This window comes from Salmo trutta, chromosome 5 (genome assembly GCF_901001165.1).
Source record: "Salmo trutta chromosome 5, fSalTru1.1, whole genome shotgun sequence".
Classification (NCBI taxonomy): Eukaryota; Metazoa; Chordata; class Actinopteri; order Salmoniformes; family Salmonidae; genus Salmo; species Salmo trutta.
In genome coordinates this window covers 23,565,082-23,579,225 of record NC_042961.1, presented here as the reverse complement: position 1 = coordinate 23,579,225, position 14,144 = coordinate 23,565,082, and the positions used below count along the sequence as shown (strand labels likewise).

The window sequence follows — 14,144 nt, the reverse complement described above, 5'->3', positions numbered from 1 at the left end:
GTGACTTTAGAACAGTTACAGAGTTTAATGGCAGTGAGGAGAAAACTGAGGATGGATCAACATGTTAGTTACTCCACAATACTAACCTAATTGACAGAGTGAAAAGAAGGAAGCCTGTACAGAATTAAAATATTCCAAAACATGCATCTTATTTTCAACAAGGCACTAAAGTAATACTGCAAAAAATGTGGCAAAGCAATTCACTTTTTGTCCTGAATACAAAGTGTTATGTTTGAGGCAAATCCAATACAACATATTACTGAATACCACACTACCTATTTTCAAGCATAGGGGTGGCTGCATCATGTTATTGGTATGCTTGTAATAATTTAAGGACTGGGGAGTGTTTCAGGATAAAAAATAAAGGGAATGGAGCTAAGCACAGGCAAAATCCTAGAGGAAAACCTGGTTCAGTCTGCTTTCCACCAGACACTGGGAGATTAATTCACCTTTCAGCAGGACAATAACTTAAAACACAAGCCCAAATCTACATCGGAGTTGCTCACCAAGAAGACAGCGACATTTCCTAAGTCGCAGAGTTACTGTTTTGACTAAAATCTGCTTAAAAATGTATGGCAAGACCTTAAAATGGTTGTCTAGCTTTGATTAAACAACCAATTTGACAGTGCTTGAATCATTTAAAAAAGAATAACAGGCAAATGTTTCACAATCCAGGTGTGGAAAACTAAGACTCAGAGACCCAGAAAGACTCACATCTGTAATCGTTGCTAAAGTTGATTCTAACATTAATTGATTCAGGGGGTTGAATACTTAACTAATCAAGATATATTAGTGTTTTATTTTTAAATTTTATACAAATGTTAGATTTTTTTCTTACATTATAATATTTTGTGTAGATCGTTGACAGAAAAATGACAATTACATCCATTTTTAAACCACTTTGTAACACAACAAAATGTGGAAAAGGTCCAGGGGTATGAATACTTTCTGAAGGCTCTGTCAGAAGAAAGAGTCTCTGACTCTCACATCACTCAAGACACAAAACAAAGATACTCTCTTGCTGTACATCTGCCAACTAAAAATCACACAGACACACACATTGGAGTACCAAAGACAGAGGAATATTTCACCATCCTCTGTTTAACACACACACACACACACTATACGAACACCCACACACCCTGTAGTTCTCCCTATCCAACCCTACAGCCCTCCTCCCATGTCTGCGTTCGGATTCAGTGCCAGGGCTCGTTTAACCTCGTCCCCAGGCTAATTACAACCGAGAGCCGGCTGGTGGACGAGACTAGGACCTGCATGGTCCACAGAGATAAAATGTCTTATTGCATGTTTACAGGTCTCCTCTGCTGACCAATGTCTATTGTACCCTGCGGCTGCAGCCGGGTCCGCCAGGGCCCATCTGAGCTGTACGTCGTACCGGAGCTGCAGCAAGGGGCTCCTAAAGCCAGCTCACAAACACTAGCAGGGAGGACATGAAAAAGACAGGGAGGCGGGCAATATGGATTTCTGTATGTGGAGTCTTTAAGAGAAGCCAGCTCACCAGCAAGGCCTTGAGCAACCCCCCCCCACCAAAAGAGAACTGCATCTGGGGGAGTGTTAAAGTGATAGGACCCTTGTCTTAAAGTAGCAGCCTGACACTTATAAAGGCTTTATCTGCTTCTCACAGACCTCTGGGTGGACTGGAACGAATGTGCACACACACCACCAGCACCCTCTCAATGTCACCTGGGATCTTATGGCTACACACACATACTTGCATGCATGTATGTTCTCTCTCTCTCTCTCTCTCTTGTTATTTCGCTCTCTCTCTCTCATTATTTCGCTCTCTCTTTCTCTCTCGATATTTCTTTCTCTCTCTCTCGCTATTTCTCCCTCTCTAAGCCAGGCTGCTGTTAGTGGAGACAGATAGATGGAGAGATTGAGATAGAGAGCGAGATACTATAGGTGACAGACGACACCCTGTAGCGACCCCAATTCTGCTCCCCTGTGATGAAGACGGCGGTGTTTGCAAACATGCAATCAGTCAGCACTAATGTACACTTTCTCCTAATCTTTAAAATCGGGTGGCTAATTAGAGAGCGTCATGTAAATGGTTTTATGATGACATCTTTTCACGTGTCGCGTGCTTGCGCGTATGCATGTCTCACCCCGCATCCCAAACCGTTGCTGAGCAGACATTGGATCATCCTCTTGTCCTCCTCAGGCAGCAGGCCTGCGCCACATCCAGGGGCTGGACACAACACTCCTCCCATCTGGAGGAGACACTCCTCGGCTGCATACTGCTGGTACCGCTCGTACTGATATACACACACAGAGAGAGAGATTCATTCATTATTCCATTATCCATTTTTTTATGGATTTGAAGTATATGAATTTCCGCTTTGACAATATGGTACTTCATGTCTTTAAGCATCATTTTATTGAAATTTATTGAGAGAGAGAGAGAGAGAGAGAGAGAGAGAGAGAGAGAGAGAGAGAGAGAGAGAGAGAGAGAGAGAGAGAGAGAAAAAGGCAGAGCAAAAGAGAGGTGCACTCATGCATATGCGCACACACACACAGCATTATGACCAGACACATAGTCATGCTAATTGTGTCTCTGTGACAAAGGCTAATTGATGCATGCCTCAATCATACATCTGCATAAAGGCCCAGCTCAGAAGGGGCTTTTAACCATTCGGTTCACATCACTTATGCTTTCAGAATGGCACGTTTCACTGAGCAATGGAACCACAGGGCAAGCTTAGAGTTGGCTAAGCATTCATACTCAGAATTCAAAGCCCCACCAATAACTCACTCATGCAATGGGAGCATTGTTTCATCACTTCATTATGTTTATTATTGCAAATGTGCTAATCCTATGTCGGAGTAAATTGAAATAATGTTGAAGAGAGTATGTTTGCCTGAAAAGTCTCAGGAGTGAACAATGGGGTATGGAGTCCTTATTGTTTATAATTTTCCTTATTAATAAGCTACTTCAAAATGACACTATTTTACAGTGGAAGTATAGAAGTGTTGAAGATAAGGAGGAGTATAGGGCCCTCAAATTCAAAGCCAGTTCCACTGCTTTCCACTACCTTGTAGGGTAAGATTTTAATACCCCTGGCAGAGGGGGTGAATGAAGAGTATTGAGTGGTAGAGTAGAGAATCAGACACTCCATCTTAAAACCGACTCTTCCTGGCTGAGGTGCTGCGAGATGGACGGAGAGAGAGAGAGATGCTGTTCATTTGGGACGGATGTCAGGCTAGTTGAAGGGCGGGCTGGTAGCACAGTTTGTAGAGCACGGAGCTTGCAACACCAGGATAGTGGCATACACTGTATTATAGCACCAGATGAGACAATTAAAGCCCTGTTAGATGTGACAGAGAGACCAGGCGCATGTTTCCCATGTGACCTGAGTGAGACAGGAGGGCTGAGGTTGAGGCTGGGTAGAGATGGGGATGCTAGTTTCCCTCTAGATAGGATAGACAGGAGTTTGGCTGGGGTTGTTTGTTTGGGTACACTGTTCAGGACTCACCTGTTCATCACCTAGGGCCCGGAAGTGATGCAACTCCGTTATGAGAGAGTCTGGGCAGCCAGCTAGAGATAGAAAAAGAGGGAGAAAATAGAGGTGGAGAAAATTGGTAAGGAGAGGGAAAGAAAAAGAGGAGAGGGAAAGAGAGAGCTTGATCATCGTCAACGAGCGAAATGAACACGGCCATTTGGGCACAACACGCAAACACCCACACACTCATTGGAAAAAGACGCACTGTTATATACTCCTCATCCAGCACAGGTCAACCGCGAGAGACAAGGCCCCTCATCCCAGCCCAGACGTTCCCATGAGGAGCAGAGTAGTAGAACATCAATGGGGATGTTGTGTCAGAACGGTCCTCCGTCTAGCTGACAGGATCATCTCAAAACAGAGAGCCGAGGCTCACCTTTAAATCTACATAGGATAATCCCACGAGGCAAACGGCCCAACGCTGAACGCATGTGTGTGTGTTTGCTTGTGTGCGTGACACATCAGACGTGCGGGGTCTTTTTGGTCATCATTTAAGGTTAGAATGAGACATACGGTTAGCAGTGTGGTTAAGGTTAGGGTTAAGGTTAGGTTTAAAAGCAGATTTTAAGAAGGGAAATTGCAGAAATAGGCAGGGTTTAGCCATAGTTCTGACTTTTTGGCTGTGGTAACTAGTGACAACCCTAGGTCAGCCGCCAACTCTCCGCCCTGCGTTGTCTCTGTGCCAGACTCCTGCCCAGAGGATGGAAGATGGATGGCGTCCCTCTCCCTCTATATCCCCTGATGATAGCAGTAGCCTCTCTCTGTGATGTATCTGCGCACTCACACCACTGTCAGCGAAATACTGCTGCCTATTTATGGCTGAGGCCAGTCCAAGCTGTGTGGTGGTCTCAACCCCAGGCTAGGCCAAGCAAGTTTCTCAGCCAAGGCTGGGCATTGCAGCTGATAGACTGTGACACAGAGTGAGTCTGAATCTGCTACGTGTGTGTGTGTGTGTGGCGGGTGTAGCTGTGATTTTCACTCCATTCCCTCAATGTTGATTCCCTTCAGTACAGTGAAGTGACTGCATTCCGGACCTCAGGAGTGACCATCAGTGCTGCAGGAAAATTCCCATTTTACAAGGTGGTGATTCTCCGAGGATGAGTGATCAGCTCAATCTCATCTCTGGGGTCAGATGTGTTTTAGTGGTATGGTTATTGAGATGAATTGATGTATTTCCCTTTCCTGTCAAAGGCATACAAAATCCCCAAGCCAACGACCCCATAGGTAGACAAGAAATCAAGACAAGCCCCTTGGCAAACAAGCAGCTCTTGTAACACTAACTCTAAAAAGACTTGAACTTAACCTAGCCCAGGTCTGGGGACCCTAAGGACAGAGTAAGTACTAGGTCCATAGGAAACCTGTGTCCAACCTCCAACTGTCCACGTTTCTTTGTATAGAGCCTGTCTGTGAGTAGCAGAACAAGTCAGACAATCTCCTGCATAGACACCGTTAGCTGTAGCTTGAGCCCTGTAGGCTCCAGCATGCTAATGTCGCTAATCTCTCCTGGGGTCTCCTACGCCACAGCGCCGCCGCCACGGTCTCACTGTTCTTATGCAAATCCCTCCGACAAACGCTAATCACGCAGCCCGAGCTGGGAGGGACGTTCCGATGGGGAGAATGTGAAAAAGACAGAAAAAACACAAGACACTGACTTTTGTCTGAACATAATTAAAGATACAGACAGCCGGCGATAGGGACAGAGTGACATGACGTTGCCATGGTGATGTGGTGACAGAGGAGCAGCCCTTGCAGATAGAAAGCGAGTGACAGAGAGAGGCCGAGTGACAGAGATTGACAGACAAAGTCAGACAGACACAGATAACAAAGGGAACAGAGGAACAGCCATGAGAGAGAGAGAGAGAGAGAGAGAGAAAGAGAGAGAGAGAGAGAGAGAGAGAGAGAGAGAGAGAGAGAGAGAAATGGAAAGAGGAAGTGTGGGGGATAGACAGAGAGAGGGATTCTCTAAGTAACGTCTCTCAGAACAGAAGACATACGAGTAACTAAAGTTTGAGGTCACAGGTCAAACAAAGGATTCTACACCCGGGGTACGTTCAGTACGACAGAACGGTGTTAAACGTTTAATTCAAAGGAAATTGTACTGTACAATCATTTCAAGTACGGCATGATTATGGTGGCGCAGAGGACCATTGTGTATGGTGTGCTGCATGAGTTATGCAATTTAAAAATGGTCAAACTCAAATTGATCAGGCCACACCACACCACACCCATCAAACGGGAGCAGACGTATTTCATAATAAGAATGCTGCGCACCGTTTTGGGGAATTGTGTCGTTTAGTACAAACAGTCACACAAACGTAGTAAACATTGAACCGAACTGAACGCACCCCCGGATTAATGTTGTGCCATTTCCCATCACTCTGCTGCTCATCCGAAAGGACAACCAGTTAAAAAGGAGTTCAACTTCTCTCAGTGTCAAATCAATTCACTCAGTGCTTCCTTAATGACTGTTATTTAGCCGCCGTGCTTGATAGTTTATTGATCCCTTCATAACAGTGTGTAAAATTGCCTTAAAACAACAGTTTTAAACTTGCGCGACTGAAGGGGAAAGACGGGAGTCTGAGGATGTGGAGGGGCTGGAATGGTCGGTTATCATCTGTACATGATGATGGTGTACCATCTCTAGCAGTAAAGCAGAAAGCTTCAAAAGTATTGGGACAGTGACAATTTTTGTTTTATTTTGGCTCTGCACTCCAACACTTTGGATTTGAAATGATACAATGACTAGGAAGTTAAAGTGCAGACCGTCAGCTTTAATTTGAGGGTATTTCAATCCATATTGGGTGAACTGTTTAGAAATTACAGTACTTTAGTAAATAGTCCCCACATTTTAGAGGACCAAAAGCATTGAGACACACTTATATGTATTAAAGTAGTCAAAAGCTTAGTATTTGGTCAAATATTCCTAGCACTCAATGATTACATCAAGCTTTTGACTCCACAGACTTGTTGGATGCATTTGCTGTTTGTTTTGGTTGTGTTTCAGATAATTTTCTGCCCAACAGAAATTAGTGGTAAATAATGTATTGTGTCATTTTGGAGTCACATTTATTGTAAATAACAATGTTTCTAAACACTTCTACATTAATGTGGATGCTACCCGAATCGTGAATAATGATAAGTGAGAATGTTAGACGCATAAATACACTATAAATATACAAAAGTATTTGGACACCCCTTCAAATTTGTAGATTCAGCTATTTCACCCACACCCTTTGCTGACAGGTGTATAAAATTGAGCACACAGCCATGCAATCGCCATAGATAAACATTGGCAGTAGAATGGCCTTACTGAAGAGCTCAGTGACTTTCAACATGGCACCGTCATAGGATACCACCTTTCCAAGAAGTCAGTTGGTCAAATTTCTGCCCTGTAAGTGCTGTTATTGTGAAGTAGAAATATCTAGGAGCAACAACGGCTCAGCCGCGAAGTGGTAGGCTACACGAAAACACAAAACGGGACCACCGACTGCCGAAGCGATAGTCTGTCCTCGGTTGCAACACTCACTACCAAGTTCCAAACTGCCTCTGGAAGCAACGTCAGCACAATAACTGTTAGTCAGGAGCTTCATGAAATGGGTTTCCATGGCCGAGCAGCTGCACACAAGCCTAAGATCACTATGTGCAATGCCAAACATTGGCTGGAGTGGTGTAAAGCTCGCCGCCACTGGACTCTGGAGCAGTGGAAACTTTGGAGTGATGAATCCCGCTTCACCATCTGGCAGTCCAACGGATGGATCTGGGTTTGGCGGATGCCAGTAGAACACTGCCTGCCCCAATGCATAGTGCCAACTATAAAGTTTGGTGGAGGAGGAATAAGGATCTGGGTCTGTTTTTCATAGGTCGGGCTAGGCCCCTTAATTCCAGTGAAGGGAAATCTTAATGCTACAGCAAACAATTACATTCTAGGCTTTGTGGCAACAGTTTGGGGAAGGACCTTTCCTGTTTCAGCATGACAATATCCCCCTGCACAAAGCAGGGTCCATACAGAAATGGTTTGTCGAGATCGGTGTGAAAGAACTTGACTGGCCTGCACAGAGCCCTGACCTCAACCCCATTGAACACATTTGGGATGAATTGGAATGCCGACTGCGAGCCAGGCCTAATCACCCAACATCAGTGCCCGACCTCACTAATGCTCGTGGCTGAATGGAAGTCCCCGCAGCAATTTTCCAAAATCTGATTGGGTACATTGCCCTGTGTAGGGGGACGTTAAATGGGTGTCCTGACTCTGTGGTACTAAAAAGATCCCATGGCATTATAAGAGTAGGGGGTGTTAACCCAGGTGTCCTGGCTAAATTCCCAATCCTGCTGAAAGGTGAATTCATCTCCCAGTGTCTGGTGGAAAGCAGACAACCAGGTTTTCCTCTAGGATGTTGCCTGTGCTTAGCTCCATTCCATTTATTTTTATCCTGAAAAACTCCCCAGTCCTTAATGATTACAAGCATACCCATAAAATGATGCAGCCACCACTATGCATGAAAAGCATGAAAATATGGAGAGTGGTAGTCAGTAACGTGTCGAATTGGATTTGTCAAAAACATACTGTTACACATGTTCAGGACAAAAAGCTAATTGCTTTGCCACATTCTTTCAGTATTATTTTAGTGCCTTGTTGCAAAGGATGCATATTCTGTACAGGCTTCCTTCTGTTCACGCTGTCAATTATGTTAGTACTGTGTAGTAACTACAATGTTGTTGATCCATCCTCAGTTTTCTTCTATCACAGCCATTAAACTCTGTAACTGTTCTAAAGTCACCATTGGCCTCACGGTGAAATCTCTGGGCAGTTTCCTTCCTCTCCAGAAACCTCTCTAGCAACTGAGGATGCCTGAATCTTTGTCGTGACTAGGTGCATTGATACACTATCCTAAGTGTAATGAATAACTTCACCATGCTCAAAGGGATACTGTTTTCACCCATCTACCAATATGTGCCCTTCTTTGCAAGGCATTGGCAAACCTCCCTGGTCTTTGTGGTTGAAATTCACTGCTCGACTGAGGGACCTTACAGATAATTGTTTGTGTGGGGTACAGAGATGAGATAGTCATTCAAAATTCATGTTAAACACTTATGCACACAGAGTGAATCCATGCAACTTATGTGATTTGTTAAGCACATTTTTACTGCTGAACTTATTTAGGCTTGTCATAACAAAGGGGTTGAATACTTATTGACTCAAGACAATTCAGCTTAAAAACAATACAGAATACCATTTTGACATTATGGGGTATTGTGAGTAGGCCAGTGACCCAAAAAATTTTGTCAATTTTAAATTCAGGCTGTAACACATCAAAATGTAGAAGAAGTCAAGGAGTGCGAATCCCCTCTGAAGGCACTGTAACTGTACTGATACTGACGCAGTGGAGAGTATGTGAGCGGAACTGGAGCGGAGCGATCCCAATTTGACTGGAACACAGAGCGAGATTCCCCGAAGGATGGAGCGTCCGCCTTCTCACCCGCTCCAATTTTGCTCCAGTAGCGCTCACTTCACGAGCTCAGGGCAAGCCCGGGTCAGCATACATTTGTAGTCTACTTGTTTGCTACTATAGCCCCTTGCTTTTACTACAGTCACAGAGTTCTCAAAATATTCTCAGAAAGAAACTGATAAAACACACTAAATCAAGATGACTTACAAAGATGAGGACCAAGAACAAGAGCGCTAGTGTGGTGCTGTAATGTCCACAACTAAAGAATCATTGTGGAATCTGAAAAGACACATATCCCTAAAGCCTGATGGTGTACTTACTATGTGCACATGCTAAAAGAAAGGAACGTGGTGGGTAGATAACCAAGTGTGTCTTTGTAGCAAAGAATTTATAAACTAAAAATCATATCTCTTAAACGTTTCGTTCATTTCTGTTCTATTATCTATACAATAGGCCATACTTGATTTTGTCCCAATAGGCCTGGCATATTCCCACGTTCAAGGAGCTTTCTTTTTTGCCTAAAACATGTATGTATGTATGTATGTATGTATGTATGTATGTATGTATGTATAAAAAATACAAAAGAAACTGCATCTCTGCCCAGCCTGGCAAGAGTGGCAAAAAGGGTGTTTATCATCCCCAGTGGCTCTGCAAGTGAGGAGAGGATATTCTCAGCTGCAGGCCGGCTCTCCAGGCATCATCGCATGAGCCTGAAGCCACACACTGGCCAAACAGTGTGAATGAATTCAAAGGCACTAAGTCATTTTTTGTTTACTTTGCATTTAATTCCAAGTAAGTCACAGCCTATATGTGCTATTTATAGACAATAATGATTAATACAACAAAATGTTGTTTAAATGCTGAGCGCTTTATGTCCCTACCAGCCCATTGTGTCGCACTCTCAAATGCTTCACAATGTATTTCTTTGTAGGCTATAGCCTTGAAATAATATAGCCTAAATAATTCATTTTTGTTCCTTCTTAGGCTCCCGGTCTGGCTCCTGACTTATTTAGAGTGTTATATGCTGTTTAATATGACATGTATCCTATTTGAAATGATGCGTGCTTCTTACATTTTCATGTTTATTCAAATACTTTTAATTCAAATCCATATGGTTTACTTCAAAACCAAATGGTAGGTCCAGGTAATCACAAAAATAAATGGGTGTTGGTTAAATTGTGATTTTAATGAATGGAGCAAATTTGGAGTGGCAGTTTTTTTGTTCCTGTGAGCGTGGAGCGTTTTTTAGCGGAGCGGTTGGAAAGGACATGGAGCGCCGAAGCGGTGGGCAAACACAGGTCCTTGAGCAAGGAGGGGGATTTCCAACAGCGCAACTCATCTCACATGCTGATGCAGCGCAATTCAGTTTTTTGGCGAATATAAGTCTATTGATCTGGCATCAGTTAATCACTCTAACATCAGCAGAGGGTAGTACCAATCCATTTCAATAGAGACATCTAGTACAGCACAGGTGTCTTGCTATTTACTATGCATGGGCCGATGCCGACGTCTTTTGGGCTGTCTTAAAGAAATATATATATCTTTGGTGCAGTCCAGACCGGCCTTGATGTTGAGTTTTGGTCCGGTCCGCACCAAATCTGAACCAATCATACATGCCTATGTTTGGTTCAGATTTGGTATGGTCCCGACCGGCCTTTATTTCAACGTCCACAAACATCTGGACCGGCCTTGATTTCAACGTCCACAAACATCTGGACCGGCCTTGATTTGACCCAAACATAGACATCTAGTATTCTTTCAGATTTGGTCCAGTTTGGAGACAGCAAAGCACACCACAGTACAGTTCAGCACAGCAGAGTACAGTACATTACAGTAAAGAATAGTCTATAATACAGTACAGTTCAGTACAGCACAGTAGATTACAGTATAATGTACTGTTTAGTAGACGGGCAATATGGAAAAGAAAATGCACGTTGCGATACATTTTTTGCTATAAATATCAATCTGTGATAAATCATTTTGGGGGGGAGGTAATAGAGCTGGCGATATGGGAAAAAAAAGTTATAGCGTGATAAATGTAATACTACAATATGGACACACCTACTAATTCAAGGGTTTTTCTTTATTTTTTACATGGTAGAATAATAGTGAAGACATCAAAAATATGAAATAACACATGAATCATGTAAACCAAAAAAAAGTGTTACAAATCAAAATATATTTTAGATTTGATATTCTTCAAAGTAGCCACCCTTTTCCTTGATGACAGCTTTACACACTCGTGGCATTCTCTCATTTAGCTTCATGAGGTAAAATAGCCCTTACACAGCCTGGAGGTGTGTTTTGGGGCATTGTCCCACTAATGACAGTCCCACTAAGCGCATTGCTGCAGAATGCTGTGGTAGCCACGCTGGTTAAGTGCGCCATTGTAGAAAATAGTAAATGCATGGAATGAATAGGTGTGTCCAAACCTTTGACTGGTACTGTGTGTGTGTGTGTGTGTGTGTGTGTGTGTGTGTGTGTGTGTGTGTGTGTGTGTGTGTGTGTGTGTGTGTGTGTGTGTGTGTGTGTGTGTGTGTGTGTGTGTGTGTGTGTGTGTGTGTGTGTGTGTGTGTGTGTGTGTGTGTATGTATGTATGTATGTATGTATATATATATATATATATATATATATATATATATATATATATATACACACACATATATATGTATATGCGTGTGTTTTTCAAGGACGGTTATATTAGTGGTAGGGCTCTAAAAAAGGTATGTACTCCAGAATTATTTACACAAGATATACTAAGAATGATATGTACAGCAGTCGATGCAGCAATAGTATTCAGACCCCTTGACTTTTTCAACATTTTGTTACGTTACAGCCTTATTCTAAAATTGATTAAATTGTTTTTTTCCCCTCATCAATCGACACACAATACCCCATAATGAAGAAGCAAAAACAGGTTTTTAGAAATGTTTGCACATTTATGAGAAAAAGAAAATATCAGATTTACATATATATTCAGACCCTTTAATTAGTACTTTGTTGGAGCACCTTTGGCAGTGATTACAGCATCGAGTCTTCTTGGGTATGAAACTACAAGCTTGGCACACCAGTATTTGGGGAGTTTTTCCCATTTTTCTCTGCAGATCCTCTCAAGCGCTGTCAGGTTGGATGGGGAGCGCCACTGCACAGCTATTTTCAGGTCTCTCCAGAGATGTTCAAATTGGGTTCAAGTCCGGCCTCTGGCTGGGCGACTCAAGGACATTCAGAGACTTGTCCCAAAGCCACTCCTGTATTGTCTTGACTGTGTGCTTAGGGTCGTTGTCCTGTTGGAAGGTGTACCTTCGCCACAGTCTGAGGTCCTGAGTGCGCTGGAACAGGTTTTCATTAAGGATCTCTCTGTACTTTGCTCCGTGCATCTTTCCCTCGATCCTGACTAGTCTCCCAGTCCCTGCCACTGAAAAACATCCCACAGCATGATGCTGCCACCAACATGCTTCACCATAGGGATGGTGCCAGGTTTCCTTCAGAGGTGATGCTTGGTATTCCGGCCAAAGAGTTCAATCTTGGTTTCATCTGACCAGAGAATCTTGTTTCTCATGGTCTGAGAGTCTTCCTTTTGGCAAACTCCAAGCGGGCGGTCATATGCCTTTTAGTGAGGAGTGGCTTCCGTCTGGCCATTCTACCATAAAGGCCTGATTGGTGAAGTGCTGCAGAGATGGTTGTCCTTCTGGAAGGTTCTCCCATCTCCACAGACGAACTCTGGAGCTCTGTCAGAGTGACAATCGGGCTCTTGGTAACCTCCCTGACCAAGGCCCTCCTCCCCCAATTGCTCAGTTTGGCCAGGCGGCCAGCTGTAGGAAGAGTCTTGGTCTTTCATTTCACAAGGAAAACCTACGGGTTCTTTTTGGGTTAGAATTAGGGTAAGTGGTTAGGTTTAGGTTAAAGGTTAGGGAAATTGGATTTTGAAAGGAAATTAATTTTAGGTCCCCACGAGGATAGAAGAACATAATATGTGTGTGTGTAAGTAGAACAAACATCTTGACTCACACTACTTGTAGAGAAACACCAATGACACCCTTCTCTCTTTCATGTTGTCGAAACAGTCTGACTCTGTCATACAGTACACGCTTGTAGTTGTTGTTATCCTAGGCTACCTGGCTAAAATGCTTCATCGCTAGCCTAACTTCCTTTCAAAGGCAATGATGCGCCAGGCCAGCGAGTTAACATTAGCCAACTACATCTAGCTACATGTTGAACTTCCATCCTCTCAGGCCAGGGGCACAACAATGTATGAATAAATGGTTGGATCGAAATCGCCTTCATAATCATTGGGCAGTACAAAGAATTAAGTAAAACCACAAGTCCAAATCCCTATCTCCATCCATGGCAAATTTAGGAAAGGGATGATTTTACCTAGCTAGCTACCGGAGGACAACGACATGAAACAATTCAAAACTCTTTTTGTTCATAATGTCTTGTACACCCAGAGTAAGCGCATGTGACAGATAGGAGCAATAATACATATTCTATGTTGGAATCTTCCATTGGCTCCTCTTTGCGATATTAAATGGATAAAGAATATTATTGGGATATAAAGCTTACTTCATTGAGAATGTTGTACAGTGCCTTCAGAAAGCATTCACACCCCATTACTTTTTCCACATTTTGTTGTGTTACAGCCTGAGTTTTTTGTCACTGGCCTTTATGTTTTTAGAAATGTTAAAAAATTATTTAAAAAAAAGAAAAGCTGAAATCTTTAGTCAATAAGTATTAAACCCCTTTGTTATGGCAAGCCTAAATAAGTTCAGGAGTAAAATGTTGCTTAACAAGTCACATAATGCGGTGCATGGACTCAATGTGTGCAATAATAGTGTAACATAAATTTGAATGACTACCTCATCTCCGTACCCCACACATACAATTACTTATAAAGGTCATTCAGTCAAGCAGTTCATTTCTATCACAGATTCAACCACAAAGACCAGGGAGGTTTTCCAATATGTCGCAAAGAAGGGCACCTATTGGTAGATGGGTAAGGATAAAAAAATAAAACATTAAATATCCCGCTGAGCATGGTGAAGTTATTAATTACACTTTAGATGGTGTATCAATACACCCAGTCACTACAACAATACAGACATCCTTCCTAACTCAGTTGCCAGAGAGGAAGAAAACCGCTCAGGGATTTCGTAATGAGGCCAATGGTGACTTTAAA

The 14,144-nt window shown here is 43.0% G+C and overlaps 1 protein-coding gene across 1 annotated transcript in view; it reads right to left on the bottom strand.

Annotated features, from left to right (window-relative positions):
- The window catches only part of prkn (parkin RBR E3 ubiquitin protein ligase), a 95,159-nt gene that overhangs the window by 4,725 nt on the left and 76,290 nt on the right, over window positions 1-14,144 (bottom strand). Inside the window, exons 8-9 of the mRNA XM_029753054.1 lie at window positions 3,495-3,556; window positions 2,127-2,276 (exon numbers count right to left, since the gene is read on the bottom strand). Coding sequence (XP_029608914.1) covers window positions 2,127-2,276; window positions 3,495-3,556 — 212 coding nt within the window. The remainder of the gene's footprint in view (window positions 1-2,126; window positions 2,277-3,494; window positions 3,557-14,144) is intronic.